The following is a 26,011-nucleotide window of genomic DNA, read 5'->3' as shown; positions in this document are numbered from 1 at the left end:
AAACTACAACTCCCAGGAATCCCGGGCCCAGAAGGGGGCGGAACCAACGGTGTGTAGGCGGGGCCTTCAGAGCTAGCTGTGAACTTCTCCCGCGAGGAGCTTCTCGAGAAGTGGCGGGAGCGGCGGCTATGGAAGCACAGGAAGAGAAAGAGGCGCAGGTGATGGGGCGGGATCGGGGATTTGTGGCCTCCTGGAGACGGCATCTTTGACACACTCCCCCCGTCCGCGGATCGTCTGGGCACACCATGTTTACTTTTTTCCTACTCCTACTCTGCTGGTCCATCTTTGGTCCCGCCTTCACGACCTGCGAGCCACACTCTGCTTAGACCCCCGGGAAAGGGCGTTTCCCTTCCTTCCCGGGGCTCTCGTTGCTTGGACTCAGGCTTGGAGAGCGGTTGAGGAGCCTCTTGGTACGAGATAACTCTCAGCCGACTGGAGTGGGACTTCCGAATCCAAAGCCACTTTCCAGCCAAGCCTCACCGTTCACTGCTGCTTCCTAGTAGGATTTTCACACCTGACCTTCCTCATCCTGCATCCCTACTCTAGGTGCCTCTGGGTACAGGGGGGCTTTTGGTGTGTTGAGGGCAACTTTTTTTCAGACTTTGCAGGTATAAATATGCTTTGGCACCTTCATACTGAGCTTAAAATCATTCGAGTGATGCAAATTATTAGCCTATACCGCTTTGTGGCTTTAGGGAAGGTTGGATTGTCTTCTGATTTTGCTCATTGGGCTTGCTCACTTGTTTCCTGACATCGGGTATCTGTCTCCGTAAAGACAAATTATAATGGGAAGTAGGTTGCCAGAATATTTCTAGAGAACATTTTGTTTGCTTCTAATCAGTTCTTTCTCATATTTGCTTCATGCTATTACAATAAACAAGGCTTATAATACTTGCTTTTCTTTTAATGGTTAGGTTGCTGCGTGGTTGAAAAAAATATTTGGAGATCACCCCATTCCGCAATATGAGGTGAATGCTCGGACCACGGAGATTTTACATCACCTTTCAGAACGCAACAGGGTTCGGGACAGGGATGTCTACTTGGTAATAGAGGACTTGAAACAGAAAGCAAGTGAATATGAATCAGAAGGTGAGATTAATTACAGAATTTTGAATGAGCTAATAACTTGAGGTAACTACATTTTATAACACCAAAGAATACAAAATTAATTTAGTGTAGACTGCTTGTTAGTTTTGCTTCTTATTTCATCCAGATTTGCCTCCCACTCCGTTATTATAGCAACTTAATAAGCCATAAATTTCATTATAATGTAAATTTTATTGGTACTCTGATACTATATAGTAATCCCTAAAACATGTGTCTAAACTTAACCTGACATAAAAGCCTTTGGTTTTTCACTTACATATCTTTCTGGTCTGTTTCCGGTCTCCATGCTTTAGTTTAACGAGCCATCAGGACATCTGAGGTGGCAGCCATGAACTGCAAGACTTGAACAAATCACGTTATCACTATGTATTCATGGGATCGCATTAGAATTTTCTGCTGTGCACATGTGTCTTGAAAAAGTGCATTCAAGATACCTGTTGTTTTTATAATACAAACTACACACGAAAGAATTGACAGAAACTTTCTATGGGTTGGAATATACAAAAGAGGAAGAAAGTGAGACTTACAATTGCCCTGTATTTAATTATGTGTGTGGCGTGTGTTACATGCAATGTTTTGAATGTAGTACAGTTTATATTGTAATTCTACTATATATGGGCCTTTTCCAATTTTCTTTTAAAAATTAACATACAGCAAAATTGACTTTTTGTTTTGGTTCACTGCTTTCAGCATATATATTATATTTCTATGATACGTAGATAATATTATATTATTTTATGCAATTGCTTTTTAAATCAGGAGAAAAAATATGCACGTATGCTCTTTATAATTCTATAGCTACCTTTTCTGATATTCATTGTTTTTTTGTGTGTGTGCATTCAAATTATTGTTTGGGGTCACTTGCTTTTAGCCCACAGAACTTCCTTTAGAATTTCTTCTAAGTCAGGACTGTTAACAAATTCTCTGTTTTTGTCTATCTGGGAGTCTTTATTTTGCATTCATTTTTGAAAGATAGTTTTGCTAAATGTAGAATTCTTCATTGATAGTTTTTCTCTTGAACACTTTGAATATGTTATCCCATTGCTTTCTGGCCTCCATTGTTTCTGCTGAGAAGTCAACTATTAATCTTATTGGGGTTTTCTTGTAAATAACAAATCCTTTTTCTTTTGCTGTTCTCAAGATTGTCTCCCTATCTTTTTCTTCAACATTTTTACTTTGATATGTGTGTTCGTGGATCTCTTTGCATTTATTCTGCTTGGGTATGTTGAGTTATTGAGTTTTTTGTTGAGGTAATCCTTAGATGTGTAAATTATTGTTTTTCAATAAATATGGTAAATTCTCAGGCATTATTTCATTATTTCTGACTGTTTTTTTCTGCTTCTTCTGGACTCCCATTGTGCATACGTTGGTGTGCCTAATGGTGTTTCTCATTTTTCTGAGGCTCTCTCTTTTTTTTTTTTTTTTTTACTTTTTTCCTCTCTGTTCTTCAGCTTCCATAATCTCTATTGCTTTAATTTCAAGTTCACCTATTATTTATTCTGCTACTTCAAATCCATTGTTCATTTTTTAAAAAAGATTTTATTTATTTATTTGACAAAGAGAGAGATAGGGAGAGCAGGAACACAAGCAGGGGGAGTGGGAGAGGGAGAAGCAGGCTTCCCGCCGAGCAAGGAGCCCGATGTGGGGCTCGATCCCAGGACCCTGGGATCATGACCTGAGCCGTAGGCAGACACTTAACAACTGAGCCACCCAGGTGCCTCTGTTCATTTTCTTTAGTCAACTTCTCATTTTAGTTATTGTACTCTTCAACTCTAGAATTTTCATTTAATTTTTTTTTTTAGCAATTTCTATTTCTTTTGATATTCTCTATTTGATGTAACATTGTCCTATACCTTTTGTTACTTCTTTCATCATGGTTTCCTTTGGTACTGTGAACTTGTTCGCATGGCTGTTTTGAAGTCTTTTCTGATAAATCCAACATCTGGTCATTCTGACAGGCAGTTTCTGTTGCTTGCTTTTTACCGTGGGTCATGCTTTCTTGTTTTGCATTCCTATGTATTTTTTGTGGAAACAGGACATTTTAGATAATGTATTGTAGCAACTCGGAGTATAAGTCTCCCAACACCCCAGCCCCCCAAAACTTGTTGTCGTTGTTTTCTTATTTGTTTAATGACTGACTTTTTTTTTTTTTTAAAGATTTTGTTTATTTGACAGAGAGAGAGAGCACAAGTAGGCAGAGAGGCAGGCAGAGGGAGAGGAAGAAGCAGGCTCCCCGCTGAGCAGGGAATCCGACGATGCTGGGCTTGATCCCAGGACCCTGGGATCATGACCCGAGCCCAAGGCAGCCGCTTAACCAACTGAACCACCCAGGCGCCCCCCGACTGATTGTTTTTAATGAAGCCTATTTACCCCTGATGGTGTTAAGTCTGTGATGTTGCTCCTCAGGGAGGCATGTACTTAAGTATCCCCACAGTCACTGTGGGATATCAGGGGTCTTGGTAGGACTCTCTTTCATGGACCACATCCAACTGTGCAATTCTGCTAATTGACGGCTGATTATTGTTTCCAACAATGCTGTGGGACATAAGCTGCAAGCTAATCCAATCAAATTCTGGCACCCTTAAAGGTATAGTTTCGGAGGGCAATGTTTGATATTTGTTGTGACCTAAGGATGACTCCTCTTACATGTCTTATTTTCTGCTCCTCCCATGCAAACTAACTAGCCTACAGTTTAACCCGTGTCTTGACTCTACTCCCAATTGCTTTTTACTATAACTTCCACAGTTCTTGAGAGTCTCTCTAGGCTTGGACTTCTCCAGGCTCTGTTGCAAATGAATTCAGCTCCCTTGGGAAGATACTGGGAATTATCTTTTCTATGGCTTGCTTCTTCCTCTGCCCCAAATCTCTGAACCAGGGGTCTGGAGTTGGAGGTAGAGACAATAGCAAACTTTTCTCTGAGTGGCACTGCCAGTGTAGATGCTGAGTGCTTGGTGGACAGGGGAGTTCAGCAGCCTTAGGTCCTCTCGGCTTGCCTTTCCTGGTATGGAATCACTACCTCATGAGCCTGGTACAAGGGCCCTTGGGGTAGGGTAGAAGCTCGTGCAAGGTAGAGCTTCCATTCCAAAAACAGTGGCTGGGTGGAGGAAGAGAGCCCACACCTCTCAGCCACATCCACCTAGGGCTTAGTCTCAGCAACAGAGAGCTGGTGGCGGGATGAGAAACATTGAAGTCCAATTCCTCCTGGACAGAAAGCCCTCCAGCTGGGAGCAGGGGGCATGGAGATCCCTGTGTTCTTAACTACAACAGTCTGGATTGGAGTCTCCACCTCACTGAACTGGGAGGGAGGAGAGGGTGGTCTTGGTTTAAATACCACAAACTTTCACCTTCTTCACTGAATTTTCATAGATTTTCTAGAATAGATGTTTCTTTATTTGCTGTTTGTCCTTAGGACCATTTTCAGAGGCTTTAAATCATTGTGTTTTGGTTCTGGTTTTCGTTGTTGTTGTTTTTACATGGTTGGGTTTCTTGTTTTGTTTTTTACAATGTTTGCCTGTTTCACTGAGGGGGCTGGTATGCAGATTTCCTTGCACTGTTAGGCTAGAAGTCTTAACTCCTGGTCTACTGATTTTTGACAAGGGTAACAAGACAATTCAGTGGAGGAAAAAATAGCCTTTTCAATGACTAGTGCTGGGATAACTGGATATCCACGTGTACAAGAATGAAGTTGGACCCTGCTTCATACCATATGCAAGAATTAATTCAAAATGAATTAAAAACCTAAACGTAAGAGCTGAACCTAAAACTCAGAAGACAACATCAGTGTATGTCTTCAAGATCTTGAATTTGGCAATGGTTTCTTAGCTATGATTCCCCTAAACACAATCAGCAAAAGAAAAATTAAATAAATTGGACATCATCAAAATTAAAAACTTTTGTTCTCAAGGAATACCATTAAGTAAATGCAAAGACAAACATTTGCAAATCATATCTGATAAGGGACTTATATCGATAACATATAAAGAACTCTTACAACTCAATAATAAAAAGATAAATAACCCAATTTAAAATGGGTAAGGAGGGGCACCTGGGTGGCTCAGTCGTTAAGCGTCCGCCTTCGGCTCAGGTCATGATCCCAGGGTCCTGGGATCAAGCCCCGCATCAGGCTCCCCGCTCTGCAGGAAGCCTGCTTCTTCCTCTCCCACTCCCCCTGCTTGTGTTCCCTTTCTTGCTGTGTCTCTCTCTGTCAAATAAATAAAATCTTTAAAATAAAATAAAATAAAATGGGTAAGGAGTGTGAATATACATTTCTCCCAAGCAGATATAAAAATGGCCATTAAGCCAGCATTATTAGACATCAGGGAAATGCAAATGAAAACCACAATTCCACTTCACACCTACAAGGAGGGCTACAATCAAAAAGAAAAATATTCGGATCTTGGATTATCATTTTATTGATCATTACTAAGTTCTGTGAGTGACCACTATGCAAAAATAATAATGATCATAATAACTGTTGGTGAAGATAAGGAGAAATTGAAATCCTTGTACATTTCTTTTTTTTTTTTTTAAGATTTTATTTATTTATTTGACAGATAAAGACACAGAGAGAGAAGGAACACAAGCAGGGGGAGTGGGAGAGGGAGAATCAGGCTTCCCGTTGAGCAGGGAGCCTGACGCAGGGCTCGATCCCAGGACCCTAGGACCATGACCTGAGCCGAAGGCAGACACTTAACGACTGAGCCACCCAGGCGCCCCTCCTTGTACATTTCTGGTGGGATTTTAAAATCATACGGTTGCTTTGGAAAACAGTCTGGTAATTCCTCAAACGGTTAAACATAGTTACTATATGACTAGCAGTTCTACTCCTGTGTATATATCCAAATATGAAATGAGTAAAGACAGAATGTAGGTTAATGGTTGCTAGGGCTTCATGGGTTGGGGAATTAGAATATGATGACTAAGAAATATGGGGTTTTTTGGGGGGGTGATGAAAGTGTTCTAAAATTGATCGTATTGGTGGGTGCACAACTCTGTGAATATACTAAAAACCATCAAATTGTATACTTTAGGTGGGTGGATTGTAATAAGATTTCAATAAAGCTATTAAAAATTAAAATAAAGTAAACATCTTAGTCACCATAGAACTCTTACATCTTTTCAGCCAAGCATCTTCAGAGCCTTCTCATGGAGAGTGTGAATTTTTCCCCTGCCAATCTGTCAAGCACTGGTTCTAGGTACCTGAATGCTTTGGTTGACAGTGCAATGGCCCTTGAAACGAAGGATACCTCACTAGCTAGGTAATTCTCATGACAATTTTAATTTCTGTAATCATATATACTTTAATGTCTTGACCTAAGGACTTTTTGTTTCTCTGGGTAATTCTATATAGGAAATTAACAATAAATGCAAAATTTACTTAACTCCTCCTTATCATTGCCAGTGAGTATGTGTAATTAATTCAGATAAACTTGGTGTTGTTTAAATTTTCTTCTTCCAAGATTAGGTTTGTGAAGGTTGGTACTCATGTATATTTGGAAAGAGATTAGGTATCACTTACATTGCTCCCTATAAACAAAGAAAAGCGGTAGGCTAAATTATATCTGATTGAGCATAGTGAATTTTGGTCATGTCCCCCCTTTCTGGGTACAGTAGGTTAAGTAAGTAGGGTGACAGGCATCCCACCTATATAATAATATTATTCTTTCCAACAACCCTAAGAGGAAACTGAAGCTCAGGAGAGGTGTGTTAAATAACTTCTCCAAGCTGGTAAATGGCAGAATTGGGATTCCAACCCAGTCTGACACCAAAGTCCATATGATTACCACTGGTGGCCATGTCTTAGCTAGGACTACCACTGTAACTTATAATTAGAGAACCGTATAACTATTCTACTTAATTGCCCATATAAGGACTTGGAATTAATATGTATGCTCAGAGAGTAGTGTTTTAGGTATAAGAACATAAGGCTATATTGCAGCAGAAATCTAAACCTGAAGCAACTCAGCAGACACCAAATGCCAGTTAATATGCTAGGCCTATAACCATAGCTATATACATATACGTACACATACATATATATATATGCATATAGATAGATGGACAGATATAAATAGGTGTGTATACACACACACACGCAGGTACTGGGGAAGCACAGATGAATAGGATAATAGCTGTCAGCAAGGGCAGTCTCTGCTCATGGTCATATAAGGGAGATGGGTATATAAAACTATAGCATAGTTTGGCATCTGTGGCAATAAAAGAATGTACCAGCTTTAGCCAGGTAGCACAGAGAAAGGAGTAGTGAGTTCCAGAATGGGAGTAAATCTTATTTGAGTTTTGAAAGACAAAAGGAAATTTGCCTGAAGAAGGGCTATTCAGGCAATGGGAACAGCATATAAAAAAATGCATAGAGAAAAAAATGCATGGAGGTATGAAACAGCGTGATGATAGAAAAACCCACATAGAGATGTAGTCATTGTTAGCAATGAGGAATAATTGTCATTATTGTCCTTAATGTCCATTTATATGACCAGATTCTTTTTTTAGTTTTATCCCTGCAGTGAATGATTTGACCTCTGATCTTTTCCGTACCAAATCCAAAAATGAAGAAATCAAGCTTGAATTGGCAAAACTTGAAAAAAACCTAACTGCAACTTTAGTGTTAGAAAAATGTCTACGAGAGTAAGTACCCGAGTTGGAAGTGGTGACAATGTTTATTATAAAGACAGAACATCGTCAGATTTAGTTTTGGCAGTAGGTATGATTTAAAACAACACATTAGGAACTGGGGTCCATAAATGGTTTTCTTTTTTTTTTTTTTTTTTTTTTTTTTTTTTTTTTTTTTAAACTTTTATTTATTTATTTATTTTTTTTTAAAGATTTTATTTATTCATTTATTTGAGAGAGTGAGAGAGAGAGCACATGAGAGGGGGGAAGGTCAGAGGGAGAAGCAGACTCCCTGCCGAGCAGGGAGCCCGATGCGGGACTCGATCCCGGGACTCCAGGATCATGACCTGAGCCGAAGGCAGTCGCTTAACCAACTGAGCCACCCAGGCGCCCCATAAATGGTTTTCTAAGTAAAACATGACTTGGATGTAGATAGGGGTTGGTTGGGTACAGACTTTCACCTTTTACTTCATATAATTTTTACCTTTTTTTCCTCTTTTACAAATAGCCTAGGTTTTATAATTTTGAAAATTTTATGTGAATTGTTTTTTTACTTAAAAGTTATGGTGCAACTTAAAGTCATATCATATTTTGTTGCCCGTTCTTATTAGAGCTCTGATATCCCTCTTTTTTTTTTTTTTAAGATTTATTTATTTATTTTAGAAAGAGAGAGAGAGAACGTGTGTGTATGTATGCGTGAAAGCGGGGGCTGGAGGGCGGGGAGGGTTATAGGGAGAGAATCTCAAGCAGACTCCCTGCTGAGCACAGAGCCTGACGCAGGGCTAGATCTCAGGGCCCTGAGATCATGACCCGAGCCGAAATCAAGAGTCACTTAATCGACTGAGCCACCCAGGCCCCCTAGAGCTCTGGTATTCCTCTTGATTCTCTGGACCTTCTTTAGGTCCCAGTTGCCCCAGAGATTAGATGCTGTAGATCAAGAACATGGATATGCACAACTAATTTGATGATATGTAAATTTACTTAACAAATATTGAGTATGTATATGCAAGGCACTCTATCATGTCACATTTAGGAAAGAGGACTTTGGGACCTCCATAATTCATGGAGGCTTGGATATATATATATATTTTTTAAAGATTTTATTTATTTATTTGACAGAGAGAGACACAGCGAGAGAGGGAACACAAGCAGGAGGAGTGGGAGAGGGAGAAGCAGGCTTCCCACTGAGCAGGGAGCCCGATGCAGGGCTCGATCCCAGGACCCTGGGATCATGACCTGAGCTGAAGGCAGACGCTTAAGGACTGAGCCATCCAGGCGCCCCGCTAGGCTTGGATGTATTAAATCAGTTCTTTAAGCAGCAGGTTTACTTTCTCCAAGAATAATTGGCATAGATTAATCTTAAAATTATTTAGTATTCCTTGAGAAAAATTCCAGGTGGCAACATGGAGAGGAAGATGACCTGGAAGAATACATGGTAGCTAGTCTGGGATATAAAATATGTGGTAGAAAATCCAGCAAGTATATTACCAACTTTTGGCTAATCCAGAGTTGAATCCCAAAAGTAGTGGAGTTTCTTCTTTATAATAATTCCACCAAGGAGAAGAAAATGTTTTCAATTTTACTTTTTTAAAGGGATCTGAAGAAGGCCGAGTTGCATCTGACTACAGAAAGGGCCAAAGTTGACAATCGTCTTCAGAACATGGACTTCCTGAAAGCAAAGTCGGAGGAGTTCAGATTTGGAATCAGAACTGCAGAGGTTTGTACGAAGGACTGAATGTATTTAGTTCTTTTTTTTTTTAATTTTTTAAAAATATTTTATTTATTCATTTGAGAGAGAGAGAGAGAACATGGGGGTGGGGAGGGTCAGAGGGAGAAGCAGACTCCCTGCTGAGCGGGGAGCCCGAGGGGGGCGGCGGAGGGCGGGGGGCTCGATCCCGGGACTCCAGGATCGTGACCTGAGCTGAAGGCAGATGCTTAACCGACTGAGCCACCCAGGTGCCCCTATTTAATTCTTTTCAGATTTCTTGTTGACCTTCATCCTTACAACTAGACAGTATTATTCCTACCTTTTTACAGATAAGGGAACTATGGAGAAGATAGGTAACTTGCCCAAAGTCATGTAGCTGCTTAGCAGTGGATCCAGATTCCAACGCAGGCAGCCAGGCCCCGAAGCCCAGACTCTTAGCAGTGCACCCATCTTGTGGCAGATCTGTGACTGTTTGAAATGATCCACGTGCTGCATAAAAGTGCTTAGATGCTGGGGCGTCTGGGTGGCTCAGTCATTAAGCATCTGCCTTTGGCTCAGGTCATGATCCCAGGCCCTGGGATCAAGCCCCGCATCGGGCTCCCTGCTCCACGGGAAGCCTGCTTCTCCCTCTCCCACTCCCCCTGCTTGTGTTCCCTCTCTCGCTGTGTCTCTCTGTCAAATAAATAAAATCTTAAAAAAAAAAACTGCTTAGATGCATGTATAGTTTTTCATCTGTGATTTATAGCTTCTCATTACTGTATTATATGATGAAAATATGAAATGGTAGTCACTTTCAAAATACTGTTTTTAACCAAACTCTGTTTTTTGGAATTATAGGAGCAACTTTCAGCCAGAGGCATGGATGCTTCTCTTTCTCATCAGTCCCTAGTAGCACTTTCAGAGGTGAGCTCAGTTTAACCCAATTTAGCTTTCTTTAAAATCTTAGTGCACAATCTACTTTTTCATTTGTTTCTTTGTATAGAGCTTTGTTCACTATTGACCTGTTTTTCTTTACCTCTGTACTTTATGTTCACCAGTATTTATACCTTTATTACTTGGTTAGCTTTAACTATCCTCACGTTTGTTTGGTTTCCTTTATTTATTACTATATGCTAGAAACTCTTTGCTAGAGTTGGTTATATGTTATTGATTTGTTTATAAAATAAATTTATTGAGGGATTATGTGCTAACCATCTAGGTCCTCTTCTTCTCTTTCCACTTACAGTAAAAATGCAGTCTGAAAACTCCTATAGGATGCAATTCTAGGTTTTTAGGTTGTATAAGTGTCTCATTTATTTTGGTGGGAAGAGGGAGAAAGAGGGGGTTTTGTTTATTTTATTATTATTTATTATTTTATTCTTAAAATTTTTTACACTTTGATTTTTGGAATCTAAAGTTGACAATTCATCAATACATATTTGAGATCCTAATTGTTTCCTTACATTCTGATTCCTCTTCATCACATTATTCTGTACTCTTAGACAGCATTCTTCTAAGAGAGAAGATCCTCTTCTCTTTCTTTTTTTAAAGATTTTATTTATTTATTTGAGGGAGAGAGAGCATGAGCGGGGGACAGGAACAGAGAGGGAGGCAGAGGAGGAAGGACAAGCAGAGTGCACTAAGTGTGGAGTCTGGTGCGGGGCTTGATCCCAGGACCCTGAGATCATGACCTGAGCCAAAACTAAGAGTCGTACGCTTAACCATTTGAGCCACCCGGCGCCCCTATTCTCTTTTTAAAAAGATTTTATTTTTTAAGTAATCTCTACATCCCATGTAGGACTTGAATTTACAACCCTGAGATTAAGAGTCACATGTTCCATGGACCGAGCCAGCCAGATGCCCCACTTAAATCCTATTCTTAATAAATGGGAGTATAACTTTCCTTTTGTAAGCATCTTATAAGGATTATTTCCATTGGAAATAAGTTTGTTATTCATATATCTTTGAACCTCATTTGACCTATTGATACAATTTGATACATTATTTAAAATATCTTAATGTTAATGCTTTATTATGTTTTATTTCAGAAATGAACAGTGTTTAGTTGCATTATGAATATCTCTATCACTCTGTGACTCCTGTGTTTTTTCCACCCCCAGAAATTGGCAGAACTAAAACGACAGACTATACCTTTGAAGAAAAAATTGGAGTCCTATTTAGATTTAATGCCGGTAATTATTTTTATGAATTTAAAAAAAAGTCATCTCCAACTTTCCCCAAGGGTACTAAATGATCATGAGAATACTAGGTCCATGTTTAAGGATTTAAAGTCTGCTAAATTTCAGTATTGTATGTTCACTGGATACACTTCTGTAAGGTTTTTGCCTTTTGAAAAAGACTGTTGCACTTTTTCTCCTTGAGTCCTGGGTGATGCAATATAACCTCTTCTTGTTTTATTTTTCTTTAAAAGAACCCGTCCCTTGCTCAGGTGAAAATTGAAGAAGCAAAGCGGGAATTAGTAAGTAGTTCCATTTTTTTTTTCTTCTGATTTTTTAAAAAGAAAGAAAAAAACTGCTGATAAAGCTCCCTTTATCCTTCTTCTTTCCTTCCTACTCAGAGGCAAACCACAGTCCCAAAGTTGCTATGTGTCATGCATTTTTTAAAAAATTTTTTTTGTTTTTTTGAGTCAGCTCTACACCCAATGTGGGGCTTGAACTCATGACCCCGAGATCAAGAAGAGTCACATGCCCTCCCAGCTGAGCCAGCCACGCACTCCACCATGTATTTTTTAAATACTTTTTTGTGTATATATATATATATTTTTTTAAGGTTTTTTTATTTATTTGACAGAGAGAGACACAGCGAGAGCAGGAACACAGCAAGGGGAGTGGGGGAGGGAGAAGCAGGCTTCCCGCGGAGCAGGGAGCCCGATGCGGGGCTCGATCCCAGGACCCTGGGATCATGACCTGAGCTGAAGGCAGATGCTTAACAACTGAGCCACCCAGGCGCCCCATATATTTCTTTCCATAACAAATACATAGTGATTTTTTATCTCTTTTAAATTTTTGCATAGATTTTCCTGGCTGGAAAAGGGGGGTCAAGAGACATAGAATATTCTAGGCAAAAGAATTAACAAAGGTATAAGAGCTAAAAAAATGGAGGACTTGTCTAAGCTTTGGCAAGTGATGTAGTCCAGATGCTTAGGAGTATACAATGGATGATAGGGCTAAAGAAGATCAATTGGTTTATGATATAAAGGATCTTAAATATAAAGAGGGTTGAACCTGGAGGCTCTAGGGGACCACTGAACATTGCTGTGTGTTTCTTTATTTTCTAAGCTAAAAAGAAATGTGATCAAAGCTATGCTTTTTTTTTTTAAGATTTTTTATTTATTTATTTGACAGAGAGAGAGACAGTGAGAGAGGGAACACAAGCAGGGGGAGTGGGAGAGGGAGAAGCAGGCTTCCCCCTGAGCAGGGAGCCCAATGCGGGGCTCAATCCCAGGACCCTGGGATCATGACCTGAGCCGAAGGCAGACACTTAACGACTGAGCCAGCCAGGCACCCCAAAGCTATGCTTTTTGATTAGGACAGTTCTTTAGAAAGATTATTCTGGAAAAAAGAAAGAAAGATTATTCTGGAATCAGTGTATAGGGTGGATTGGAGGAGGAAGAAAGAAAATTGCAGAAACTGATTGGCCTATTTTGACCAGGGGAGAAGTAATGAGAAAGTGGCAATAAGAGTGGGAAAGAGGTGACGTGAGAGAAGTTGCAGAAGTACTTTGCTCAAACAGTAGATGTCGGAAAAATGGGTTCATGTATCTTTACCCTGATACAGCGACTCATCTCTCTAAAGGGTTTTTTCCCCCTTGAGATGTTTATTAGAATCAGGAGTCTGAAAACTTTTGGGGTGTGGAGAAGGGGGAGATATAAAAGCAAGAAATATCTAAAAGCATATTTAATATTTATAATGGTATTTGTTTAATTTCTTTTTTTTAAGATTTACTTATTTATTTTAGAGAGAGAGCACACCAGTTGGGAGAGGGGCCGAGGGAGAGGGAGAGAGAGTCTTAAACAGACTCCACGCTGATCATGGAACTCGTTGTGGGGCTCGATCCCACAAGCCTGAGATCATGACCTGAGCCAAAATCGAGTCAGACGCGTAACTGACTGCACCACCCAAACATCCCTGAAATTCTGTTTTAATGTTTTTCTTTTTTGCTTCCCTTACTTTAAATAACACTAGAAGTTAGACCACCTGTTTTATGTCCTTGTTTATAGAATTTATGGTATTTCTTTCTTCCTTTAGGATACCATTGAAGCTGAACTTACAAAGAAAGTGGACATGATGGAACTGTGACCAGAGTCAAGTAAGCTTCATCTTCCCTAACAGAGTACATTGAGTAGGACTTGAAAGAATTGTTTTCTCTTGGCCTTCCTTAATAACTTAACTCCTGTGTTCTTAGATGAGATAGTAATGTCACTGTTGATAAACAGTGGTTTCTGGTTATATATTGCATTTCTGTGCCCAAATACATAGTTTTCATATTAAAAAGCATTGTCAGTTCTCTATGTTGCTGGCAGTTAAGTGTCCCTCACTGGGTCTCTTTGGTGAACATTATGACATTTGTCATGCAGTCACTTATGAGGTCAGCTAAGTGAAGAGAAGAGTTCTGCAACTTGGTTATGTTTCTCCTACTCCTCCCTCCAGGGCTCTGCTGTCGTTCCTTCTGATCAGCTCACCTGCCTACTTCCAAATGTTAATATATGCAGGAATTTAGTTTATGAAAGAGATGACCTTTTAAATCAGTAGTGGAGAGATGGATAATTCAACACATGGTGCTAGATCCTTACTTTACACCTTATGTCAGGATAATCCCAAAGATCAAAGATTTAAATGTTAAAAAAAAAAAAAAAGAGTGAGAGGAACCATGAAGAAGCTTTAATGTTTTGACTCTTAAATAATCGTACAGTCAGTCAGTAACACGCATCCCAAATCCAGGAGCCATAAATGAAATGATAGAAATATTTGAAAATTTGGAAATATTAAATATTCCTGTGTGGTAAAATCTTTAATAAGTAAAATCAAAGGACTTCACAAATGTGGTGTAGGGAAAAAGAAAGAAATTTTTCACTATGTTCCTTTTTGTACTTTTAAGAATTTTGCACCATGTGATTAGGAAGCAATCAGTTAAAAAAAAAAAAGAAGCAATCAGTTTTGTTTTGTTTGCCATCAGTTTTTTAAAGATTATCTAAATGACCTTAAAAATTTCCCTCTCCTGGGGCGCCTGGGTGGCTCAGTTGTTAAGCGTCTGCCTTCAGCTCAGGTCATTGTCCCAGGGTCCTGGGATCGAGCCCTGCATCGGGCTCCCTGCTCAGCGGGAAGCCTGTTTCTCCCTCTCCCACTCCCCCTGCTTGTGTTCCCTCTCTCGCTGTGTCTCTCTCTGTCAAATAAATAAATAAAATCTTTAAAAAAAAAAAAATTTCCCTCTCCTGGGACGCCTGGGTGGCTCAGTCGTTAGGCGTCTGCCTTCGGCTCAGGTCATGATCCCATGGTCCTGGGATCGAACCCCACATCGGGCTCCCTGCTTGGCGGGAAACCTGCTTCTCCCTCTCCTACTCCCCCTGCTTGTGTTCCCCCTCTCGCTGTCTCTCTCTCTGTGTCAAATAAATAATAAAATAAAAAATCTTTAAAAAAAAAAATTTCCCTCTCCTTTCCCACAAATATATGGAGATACAAAATATGAGAGACATTTGTATTTCCTTTTTTGGAAATTGTCCATATCATTTAGCCATTTAGGCATTGCAATTTGGTCTTTAGCTTAACAATTTATAGAAGCTCCTTGTGTATTAGCTAAATTAATCTTTTGTGATTTGCACTGTAAATATTTTTTCAGGTTTGTCATTTGTCTTTTGACTTAATTCCAGTGTTCTTGGTAAGGCAGCTTGGTAGATTGATTGTGGAAATGACCACAGTAATTCCTCTTGCCCCTGTGCACTCATCCTTTATATTGTGAATTTGCCATTTGTCCCGTCAAGAGACGAATCTCCACCTCTTCTTTCTGACTTGGCCTTATGATTTGTTTTGGCCAACGAGATAAGAGCAAATGTAACAAAAGCAGAGGATTAACAACTGTGCCTCAGAGCTTGCCCTATCTTATGGCTCCGGAATTCTGAAACCACTATGTAAAGAAACTTGGACTGTTGAGGATGAGAAACTACACGGAGCAGAAACAAGTAATTCCAGCTGAGCCTTGCCCCCACCCAAGACCAGACAGGCTGCCAACTGCCAACGGTGTGAAGGAGGCCTTCTTAGACTATCCAGCCCTGGCCACGCCCCCAGCAGCTGCAGAGATCAACCAAGCTGGCCCAGGCCACAAAATCAACACATAATATCATGAGAAATAATAAAAATGATTGTTTGAAGCTTATTTTAAGTTTTGGACTGGTTGTTAGCTAATTGATAAAAGTAGCTTGTGACATAGTGTTCAAAGTAAAAGGAGAGCAAAAGATATACACTGTAAGAACCGAAGAAACTTGGTACCAGCAGAATTTTATAAAACAGTAATTATATTAAATGTAAGTGAGAAAATGTTTTAGTTAAAAGATCAAGATCAAAAAAATAGGTTTTCAAGAAAACCTCTAAGTATATGCCATACATGAGAGAAATATCTTAAAAGTAAGGATAAATGGATCCACAAGTATGATACATTACATACTTCTCTTAGTAATTGATAGAATAGGCAGAAAAAAATTACCAAGGCTACGGAATATTGAAACAACACAATCAACAAACTTGATCCAATGGACATATAAAGAATCCTATACCCAACTGCCACTAGATACATGTTCTTTTTAGGTGCATCCAGAGCATTTACAAAAATTGTCCAGGGGTGCCTGGTTGACTCAGTCAGTAGAGCATGTGACTCCTGATCTCAGGGTCATGAGTTCAAGCCCCACACTGGGCATGGAGCTTACCTAGGGAAAAAAAGTTTGTCCAAATGGTGGGCAGGAAAAGAAATCTCAACCACTGCGACAGCTCTGAAATCATATACAGCATATTCTCTCATCACAAGGCAATTAGATAAAAATAAATAACTAAAAAGTTGTATGTTTGGAATTTAAGAAATATATTCTAAATAACCGATAAATAATAATATGAATTAGAAAATATTTAGAACTGAACAATAATGAGAACTATATATCAAAACTTGGATTTCTGCTTTTTGCTCTGATGGAGAAGAGTGATCAGATTGATTGTCTTGCTTTACACAGAAAAACAAGCAAAAAATAGGAAACTATAGGGACTCCTGGGTGGCTCAGATGGTTAAGCTTAAGCCTGCCTTCAGCTCAGGTCATGATCTCCAGGTCCTGCGATCGAGTTCCACATCGGGCTCCCTGCTCAGCAGGGAGTCTGCTTCTCCCTTTCCCTCTGCCTCTCCCCCTGCCTGTGCTCTCTCTGTCTCTTTCTTTCTCTCAGATGAATTAAAAAAAAAAAAAAATCTTAAAAAAAAAATAGGAAACTATAGTCTTCAGACACTGAATAACAAAGAAGCACAGGACAGGGGTGCCTGGGTGGCTTGGTTAAGCGCCTGCCTTCAGCTCAGGTCATGATCCCAGGGTTCTGGGATGGAGCCCCACATCGGGCTCCCTGCCTAGCAGGGAGTCTGCTTCTCCCTCTCCCTGTGCTGCTCCCCCTGGTTGTGCTCTCTCACTCTCTCTCTGTCAAATAAATAAATAAAATCTTAAAAAAAAAAAAAAGCAGCAGCAGCACAGGACATTAATTCATAAGAGAAGAGAAAAAAACAAGGTGAGCCCTCTGACTGCCCCAGCTTACTGCATGGAGATAGATAAACTGGACTTCATGAAAATTAAAAACTTTTGTGTTTCAAAAGACACCATTAAAAAAGTGAATAGGGGCGTCCAGCTGGCTCATTGGGAGGAGCGTGCACCCTTGATCTCCCGGTTGTAAGTTCAAGCCCCACGTTGGGTGTAGAGATTATTTAAAAATAAAGTCTTAAAAAAAAAAAGTGAATAGGGGCGCCTGGGTGGCTCAGTCATTGAGCGTCTGCCTTTGGCTCGTGTCATGATCCCAGAGTCCTGGGATTGAGCCCCGCCCTGCGTCGGGCTCCCTGCTCGGCGGGAGGCCTGCTTCTCCTTCTCCCACTCCCCCTGCTTGTGTTCCCTCTCTCGCTGTGTCTCTCTCTGTCAAATAAATAAAATCTTCTTTAAAAAAAAAAAAAATGAATAGACAATCCGCAGAATGGGGGGAAATACTTGCAAATCACATATCTGATAAGGGACTTATATCCAGAATCTGTAAAAATTCTTACAACTTAATAAAAGGCAAACAATCCAATTAAGAAATGAGTAAGGGATTTGAATAGACATTTCTCCAGCGAAGATGTACAAATGCCCACATAAGAACATGAAAAGATGCTTGACATCATTAGTTATCAGGGAAATGAAAATCAAAAGCACCATGAGGTGCTACCTCATACTAAGATGGCTAGAATAGAAAAGACATAGTAACAAGTGTTGGTGAGGATGTGGACAAATTGGAACCCTCATACACTAATGGTAGGAATAAAATGGTACAGTTGTTTTGAAAAACAGTTTGGCAAGGTCTCAAATAATTAAATGTAAAGTTACTATATGACCCAGCAGTTCAACTCCTAGGTATATACCCAAGAGAAATGGAAACACAGGTCCACACAAAAACTTGTATGTGAATGTTTACATTAGGATTATTCCTAAGAACCCAGATGCCCACCATCTGATGAGTGGACAAACAAAATAGGGTGTATCCCTGCAATGGAGTATTATTCATCCATAAAAAGGAATGAACTACTGATACATGCTACACCATGGATGAACCCTGAAATCATTATGCTAAGTGAAAGAAGCCAGTCATAAAGACCATATGTTATGAGATTCGATTCACATGAAATGTCCAGAAACAGAGACAGAAAGCAAATTGATGCTCCTTAGGGCTGAGAGGGTGAGAGATATGGGGTGATAGCTAAAGGGTACAGAGTTCCTCTTGAGGTCATGGTTGCATGTGTCTGTGAATATATCGAAAACCATTGAATTATATACTTTTTTTTTTTTAAGTGGGCTCCACGCCTAGTGTGGGGGCGTTCAGTGCGGGGCTTGAACTCACGACCCTGTGATCAAGACCTGAGCTGATATTCAAGAGTAGGACACCAACTGAGCCATCCTGGCGCCCCAAATTACATACTTGCAATGTGTGAATTGTATGGTAAATAAAGCTGTTGAAGGGAAGGTATGCAGATTAAAAAAGTAAAGCTGTTTCTATTTGCAGATGAAGTTAGTGACGTGAGCATCCATCCCTGGAAGGGGATGTGAGGTGTGGGCAAGCAAATATCCAAAGCAGCCCAGAATTAAACCTTTTGTTCTAATTCCATTTCTAGGTCTCTAACCTGCATATTTTCTGGAAAGATCAAATATGCCCATATGGAAGGGTTTGGAGAGCAGTGTATGAGAAGGAGCCTCTGTTTTTTTTGTCTCTAATTCTGGCCCCTGGACTGCATGTCTATCTATAGAGAACCACTGCTTTACCCCAAAATACTTCTGCATTGATCTCATAAGTACAGAGACATTCTTAAATAATCATAGTAAAATGGTCAAATTCAGGAAATTTAACATTGATAAAATATTACTATCTGATATATAGTCCCTACTCAAATTTCTCTAATTGTCTGAATAATGTGCTTCATGGGTGGGGGGATGGGTGAAATAGATAAAGGAGAGTAAGAGATACAAACTTCCAGTTACAGAATAAATAAGTCACAGAGGTGAAAAGTGCAGCGTAGGGAATATAGTCAATAAGATTGTAAAAATGTTGTTTGGTGACAAATGATGACTGACTGCACTTACCGTGGTGAGTACTGAGTAACGTATAGAATTGTTGAATCATTACATAATGATTGTACACCTGAAATTAATAGAACACTATATGTTAATTATGCTTCAATTTTATTTTTTTTTAAATGTTTTATTTATTTATTCATGAGAGTCAGAGAGAGAGAGAGAGAGGCAGAGGCAGAGGGAGAAGCAGGCTCCCCACCCAGCAGGGAGCCTGATGCGGGACTCGATCCCAGGACCCTGGGATCATGACCTGAGCCGAAGGCAGACGCTCAACCATCTGAGCCACCCAGGCGCCCTATGCTTCAATTTTTAAAAATGTGGGATGCTCAGGGGCATGCGGCTGGCTCAGTTCATGGAGTATGTGACTCTTGATCTCGGGGTTTAAGTTCAAGCCCCACATTGGGTATAGAGATTATTTAAAAATAAAATCTTTAGGGGCGCCTGGGTGTCTCAGTCATTAAGTGTCTGCCTTCGGCTCAGGTCAGCGTCCTGGGATCCCAGCGTCCTGGGATCAAGCCCGGCATCAGGCTCCTTGCTCCGCGGGAAGCCTGCTTCTCCCTCTCCCACTGCCCCTGCTTGTGTTCCCTCTCTCGCTGTGTCTCTCTCTGTCAAATAAATTACTAAATAAAATCTTTAAAAAAAATGTAGGATGCTCGGGTGGATAAAAGGTTTATTTTTTTTTTTAAAGATTTTATTTAGTAATTTATTTGACAGAGAGAGACACAGCGAGAGAGGGAACACAAGCAGGGGGAGTGAGAGAGGGAGAAGCAGGCTTCCCGCTGAGCAGGGAGCCCGATGTGGGGCTCGATCCCAGGACCTGGGATCATGACCTGAGCCGAAGGCAGACGCTTAACGACTGAGCCACCCAGGAGCCCAGATAAAAGGTTTATTAAAAAAAAAAACAGGCTTCCTAACAATTGTTTTTCCAATCCAGGGCCATACATTGTGTGTTGTTATCTCTGTCTGAAGCCAGCTTTTGATACCTGGTTTTGACCATTTTGCCTTTACTGTTTCATTACACCCCCATTTCTAGGTCTATGAAACTTTTCCCCTCCAAATGAGCTAGTCCAGCCAGGATGGCACAAACCTAGGGACTATGCATATTGAGGTCCAAGCCCTGAAGAGTCACTGTGCTTTGCCCCATGTTCTGCCCTGTGGGAAGGGCAGTATTCCCAAGAGATTTGCCTTTGCCTATACTAAATTAAGAAGTTGTGACCTAGGTAGGGGCTCGAGTTTCCAGCAGAGTGGGATTAGCTATTACAGCTTCTGCTGCTTGGGAGGCTTGTGAAGCTCGATACGGGTAAGAAGTGTAGCATGAATGAAAAGATGTTCCTCATCAAAATGTGTCTGAAGCTATTTTAGGAGTGGACTGAGGATTGCGTGTGTGGATGTCCTTGGAGCCTGTCTGGTTGCCAGGGGATCTTTTTCTTGTGATTGATCACGGGAGCACGTGACAGATGGCGCACCACAGCCTGGCTAGGACCCTGTGCCTACATGTCCTGGCTTTGATGAGACACCACCCAAAGAGGCCACTCTGCCAGCTATATTTAGTATCATGATGCACGCATGTCCTTCTGACCTTAGCTTCCTCTCACGTTGTACAGATAATATATTTTTAGGTTTATCTCACAGCTCCCAGCTCTCACATTTACAGTTTTCTTTAAATTCTGCAGCAGTGGTCTTGGGCTGACAGCCTGCCTCCGCCGTGTTGGGAAAAAGAATTGCTCTCTCTGCCTCTTCAGGATCCAGATTTTCTGCAGCATGTTCAGACACTGAGCACGACACCTCGTTCTTGCGCGTCCTAGCCATGTGACCTTGAGGACGTCGTGTAAACTCTCAGGTGTCCGAAGGATATAATAGCTGCCCTCCCTCCCTTATCACTTATTCCATTCATTCACTTATTTAGCAACAAGCTTTATTAAATACTGTGTGTTAGGTTGTGGGGCCTCAGAGATAATAAGAATTTCCCCTCAGTCTCAGAGAGGCAGTTTATAAATTCACAGAATATCAGACTGGAACGAATTGTCCAGTCCAAATTTTAGTCTTATAGACCAGGAAACTGAGGCCCAAAGAAATAAAATAACTGCCCAGATGTCACACCCAGTCACTGACCAAGTTGGGATTAGAACCCAGATCGCTTATTTCCCAGCCCAAGGATCTTTGCTCTGTATCACCTGCTTTTAACTAAACTGAAGTGAGCTTCAATTTTCCTTACATAGCCTTACATTGACATTGTAAAATTAGTATCAGTGACTGAGAAAATATACAGTAACTAAAACCTAATACGAAGTCAGAAATTAATACCATTTTGGGGGTGCCTGGGTGGCACAGTCTGTTAAGCGTTCGACACTTGGTTTCCACTTAGGTCATGATCTCAGGGTCGTGAGATCAAGCCCCGTGTCAGGCTCCATACTCAGCACGGAGTTTGCTTGGATTCTCTCTCCCTCTCCCTCTGCCCCTCCACCCTTCTCTCTCACTCTCTCTCTAAAATAAATAAATGTTTTTTAAAAAAGAAACTAGGGGCGCCTGGGTGGCTCAGTCGTTAAGCATCTGCCTTCGGCTCAGGTCGTGATCCCAGGGTCCTGGGATCGAGCCCCGCATCGGGCTCCCTGCTCCGCGGGAAGCCTGCTTCTCCCTCTCCCACTCCCCCTGCTTGTGTTCCCTCTCTCGCTGTGTCTCTCTCTGTCAAATAAATAAAAAAAAATCTTTAAAAATAAGTAAATAAATACGATTTATTTGTTAATATGAGAGAGAGAGGGAAAGCGTGTGCACATGTGTGCACACAGGAAGGGGCAGAGGGAGAGAGAATCTCAAGCAGACTCCCTACCAAGCAAGGAGCCCAACGCGGGGCTCAGTTCCACCACACAAGATCATGACCTGAGCCGAAATCAGCAGCTGGTCGCTCAACCGACTGAGCTACCCAGGCGCCCTACCATGATCTTATATAGCATAATCGTGTAATCTCATCATTCAGGTATTCACGTAATCATGTACTTCTCATCACCTTTGCCTTATTCCCTTGATTATAAGGAAGACACAGGCCCTGTCCGTCCTCAAGAGTGGGTCACACAGGTCACGAACACCAGGCGGCAAGAATCACAGGGGCCACCACAAGAGTCTATCCACACATCATTTCTGCCAAGAAGTCACCTGTTCATCTTCACATTGTTCATTTGAAAGTAATGTGTATTTTTTCAGTGGCTGCTTTTAAGATTTTCTCTTCGGTTTTCAGCAACCCCATGATATTCTAGGTGTGTTTTTCTTTAAACTTCTCTTAAGTTTCATAGAACTTCTTGTATTAGTGGCTTGATAGTTTTCATCTATTTGAGAAAATTCAGCCACTATGTCTTCAAATACTGCTTCTGCTTTATTCTCTCTTTCCTTTCTGGTATTCCCAATTCCCCACACATTAGCCTTTCTCACTGTATCTCATATGCTTCTTACACTCTTTTCTGTATTTTCCATCCTTTTTTTCTTTCAATTTTTTCTGTCTTTTTTCTCTCTTGAGTCTGGATATTTGTACCAACCTATCTTCCAGATTACTAATCTTCTTCTTGTTAATCTGCTGCTGTTAGGCATTTCCTCCCCCTCCCCCCCACCCCAAATCAAGACACAGCTTTTATTGTATCTTTAAAATATCACAAATAAGTCAGAGGAATCATCTGGCATCTTGCTGTTTCTGTAGCTGGGCAACTTAGCTCTTGTTCATCAGCCTGCTGAACTGTGTTCCTTTCTCAGAAACATAGATCCCATCCAAACATTTTCTGGTATCCTTGTTTTTAACTGTTGTGGCTTACTGAATCAAAGCAGCTGAATTTGGTACAAGTTCAATGTCATTTCCTTTCAAGAATTAACTCCCCTTTCTGGGCTCAAGATATTGAGCAAGCGATGCTAGGCCTTATCTGAACCCCATGTGTATTTTTCACCCAAGAAATTTTGGATTTCAATAAGAGAACCATTCTCTGGAATAACAACATTGATGAGAAGTGAGCATACGCAGACCACATCTTATAACAGAAGCCCAGTGTAACACCCTTGATCATGTTCTGTACGTGACTACACATAGTGTGAATGGTAGCCAGTTCCTTTCTATTTCTCTGCCATTTGTCAACTCGGAGCCTCTTCTTTTTCCTTCCAAGGAGACTGAGATCTACATCGATGCGTTTGGAAGTCCTCCACAGGGTTCCTCTGGGGCCCTTCACAATAACAGTGCATCCCTTCAGAGTGATGTCAACATATTCTGGAATGTCAACAGTCTGCAGAGAACAGTCCTCACTCTCACAGTAGATGCGGCAAAAAAGAGAACCTTGGGAGACACTTCTGTTGTATTACTGCCCAGCTTTTCGGCATTTCTGTCCCATGCCATTAATGATTCAGCACATTTCTCAAAGGGATCAGGTAGCAAGAACTTCCTGTCCCCTTTGGGAAAGGAAGAATCAGCCAGACTAAGAATCAAATTGATATGAGACAGATTAACGGGAGAAAGTAAAATTTTCCTGCATACGTGGAACCCACACAGACATGGAAATTCCAAAGACAGGAAAAATGGGGTATATATGTCAGTTTGAACCAAGGAAAAGGGGTAAGGGTCTGGGACTTCAAAGGGAAGGAATGCAATTTACAGGACGATGAAAAAAAGTACATGTTTGGTAAATAAATGTTTGCTGGGCCACTAGAAAACAATAATGGCACATGGAGAGGAGTTTGATCAAACAGGACTTGCTACGTTCCTCCCTGTCCACCATAACTAGTTCATATCATAACATAGTTATGGTGACAGCTCTTTTCCTGGAGCAGGTCCTCTATGAATTCTTTTAGGCAGTTGTGGGGGAGGTAAAGAGCTTTTCCTGAATTTGCTGGATTTTGATTGTTTTTTAACTCAATAATTTTCATGCCAAAATGGCCCATCTTGGTGGGGGGCCTGCTCTTGGCCCCTAAAACACTCAGTTCTTAGAATTTCCCTTCTCTCTGGAATCTTGGCTCCTTGAGTGCTGGTTGCCTGGGCAGCTCTCCGATGCCTTCAAACAGAATTTTCCTTTTCCATTTTTCTCGGCTTTCCAGTTGTTCTCCGCAAAAGGATTAATCCACCCACTTAGGCCCACTTTTACACTTTAATGTAGATTTCTCTATACCACCCCATCTGGTCTGAAATTTATACTTCAGTTCACATCCTTTTATAGGAAGCAAATATCTCACAAACCAGGTATCATCAGACCTATGTTTATAACTGGCTTACAGACCTCTGCAACACTGTGGACATACGAAGTGCAAACATTGTAGGGGCGCCTGGCCTAGAGCATCGTAGAGCAATGCAACTCTTGATCTTGGGGTTGTGAGCTCAAGCCCCATCTTGGGTGTACAGCTTACTTAAAAAAATAAATAAATAAATAAATAAAATGTTTTATTTATTTGACACAGAGAGACATAGCGAGAGAGGGAACACAAGCAGGGGGAGCGGGAGAGGGAGAAGCAGGCTTCCCGCGGAGCAGGGAGCCTGATGCGGGGCTCGATCCCAGGACTCTGGGATCATGACCTGAGCTGAAGGCAGACGCTTAACGACTGAGCCACCCAGGTGCCCCTAATTTTTTTTTAAAATGCAAACATCGTAATTCATCTTTCTTCTCTCCTTTTATTTATTCACATGGGACAGAAGTACCAACACACTCCTTCGGTTCAACACCAGGTAGATGCAAATGTGGGAAAAGCTCTAAGCACTTGGTGCATCTAATAAAGTCATTGCCCAAGGAAGAAATTCCAGAGGGAAGGTGTCTAAGCTTGCTCTCTGAGCAACAATATCTGTTTGGAATAAAATGGATTTCTCAGAAAAAATGTGTGAAGCCAGGTATGGCAGGGGCTTTCTTTGCTATTTATCTGAAACTTTAACTTAACTGGGCATCTTGTATTTTTATTTGCTAAACTGGCCACCAGTGTGTATTCTCCCCTGATGGTCTCTCTAAAAGAGAATTGATTCCAGTGTTACAGAAATCTTGACAATGGGAGTTATAACTTTCATTGGTCATTAATGCAAGTAAAACATGGAAATAAATTTCGTTTTGAACCCAGCCCCTTACTGAATTATCTTATTGTTCTAATACTTTTTCAGTTGGTTTTCTTGGTTTCCAGTTATGTAATTATTTCACAGCAAATAATGATAAATTAACTTCCTCCTTATCAACTTTGATTCTTCTCTTTTTTTTCTAGGAGGTACTCTCATATTAATACCAAAGTGGTGATGGTGGTAACAGTTAGTGTTTTAGTCATTATTGCTATGTAACAAACTACCCCCACCCTGACATAAAACAACCATGGATTCTGTAGATGGGGAATCTGGACAGGGCACAGTGGGCATGACTTACCCTTGCTCCTTACTATGTGGTGTCCAAGTTGGGAAGATTTAAAGGCTAGGGATGATTCGCTAGCTGCGGGGTGGGATCATTGATGTCTTCAATCAACATGGCTGAGAGTTTGCTGGTCTCAGTCGGGCTCTGGCCGACACATTTACACATGACCTCTCTAAGCGATCTCTCCATGATGGCTAGTTTGGGCTCCTTCCCAACCTGGTAGCTGGCTTTTAAGAGTGAACATCTCAACAGAGCAAGGCAGAAGTGTATTGCATTGTTATGATCTAACCTTAAAAATCACAAAGCATCACTTAACCGTACTATATCTATCCAAGCAGATTTGCAAAAGACCAAGGGCAAGGGAGAAACACAGACTCCCCACCCAGTGGTTGGACTGTC

General features: G+C 40.9%; 1 protein-coding gene across 5 annotated transcripts; it reads left to right on the top strand.

Moving 5' to 3' along the window:
* The first annotated feature begins 74 nt into the window (after nucleotides 1-74).
* HAUS1 (HAUS augmin like complex subunit 1) lies at nucleotides 75-25,430 on the top strand. 5 transcript variants are annotated; one of them, XM_036107583.2, is made up of 10 exons: nucleotides 75-158; nucleotides 915-1,089; nucleotides 6,230-6,365; nucleotides 7,615-7,749; nucleotides 9,328-9,451; nucleotides 10,280-10,345; nucleotides 11,542-11,613; nucleotides 11,853-11,900; nucleotides 13,690-13,750; nucleotides 23,411-25,430. In XM_036107583.2, the coding sequence occupies exons 1-9, from the start codon at nucleotides 129-131 to the stop codon at nucleotides 13,738-13,740; spliced, it is 837 nt and encodes a 278-aa protein (XP_035963476.1). In that variant the 5' UTR covers nucleotides 75-128; the 3' UTR covers nucleotides 13,741-13,750; nucleotides 23,411-25,430. The 5 variants fall into 5 exon arrangements, with proteins under 5 accessions (XP_035963476.1, XP_077916500.1, XP_035963477.1 ...); XM_078060374.1 differs by lacking the exon at nucleotides 23,411-25,430 and adding an exon at nucleotides 20,945-22,858; XM_036107584.2 differs by lacking the exon at nucleotides 23,411-25,430 and adding an exon at nucleotides 15,278-15,811.
* Nucleotides 25,431-26,011: the final 581 nt, after the last annotated feature.

The sequence above is a fragment of the Halichoerus grypus genome, chromosome 13 (assembly GCF_964656455.1).
Source record: "Halichoerus grypus chromosome 13, mHalGry1.hap1.1, whole genome shotgun sequence".
In the NCBI taxonomy this organism is placed as follows: domain Eukaryota; kingdom Metazoa; phylum Chordata; class Mammalia; order Carnivora; family Phocidae; genus Halichoerus; species Halichoerus grypus.
The sequence above is the reverse complement of the archived record's forward strand: the minus strand, read 5'-3'. Positions and strand labels throughout refer to the sequence as shown.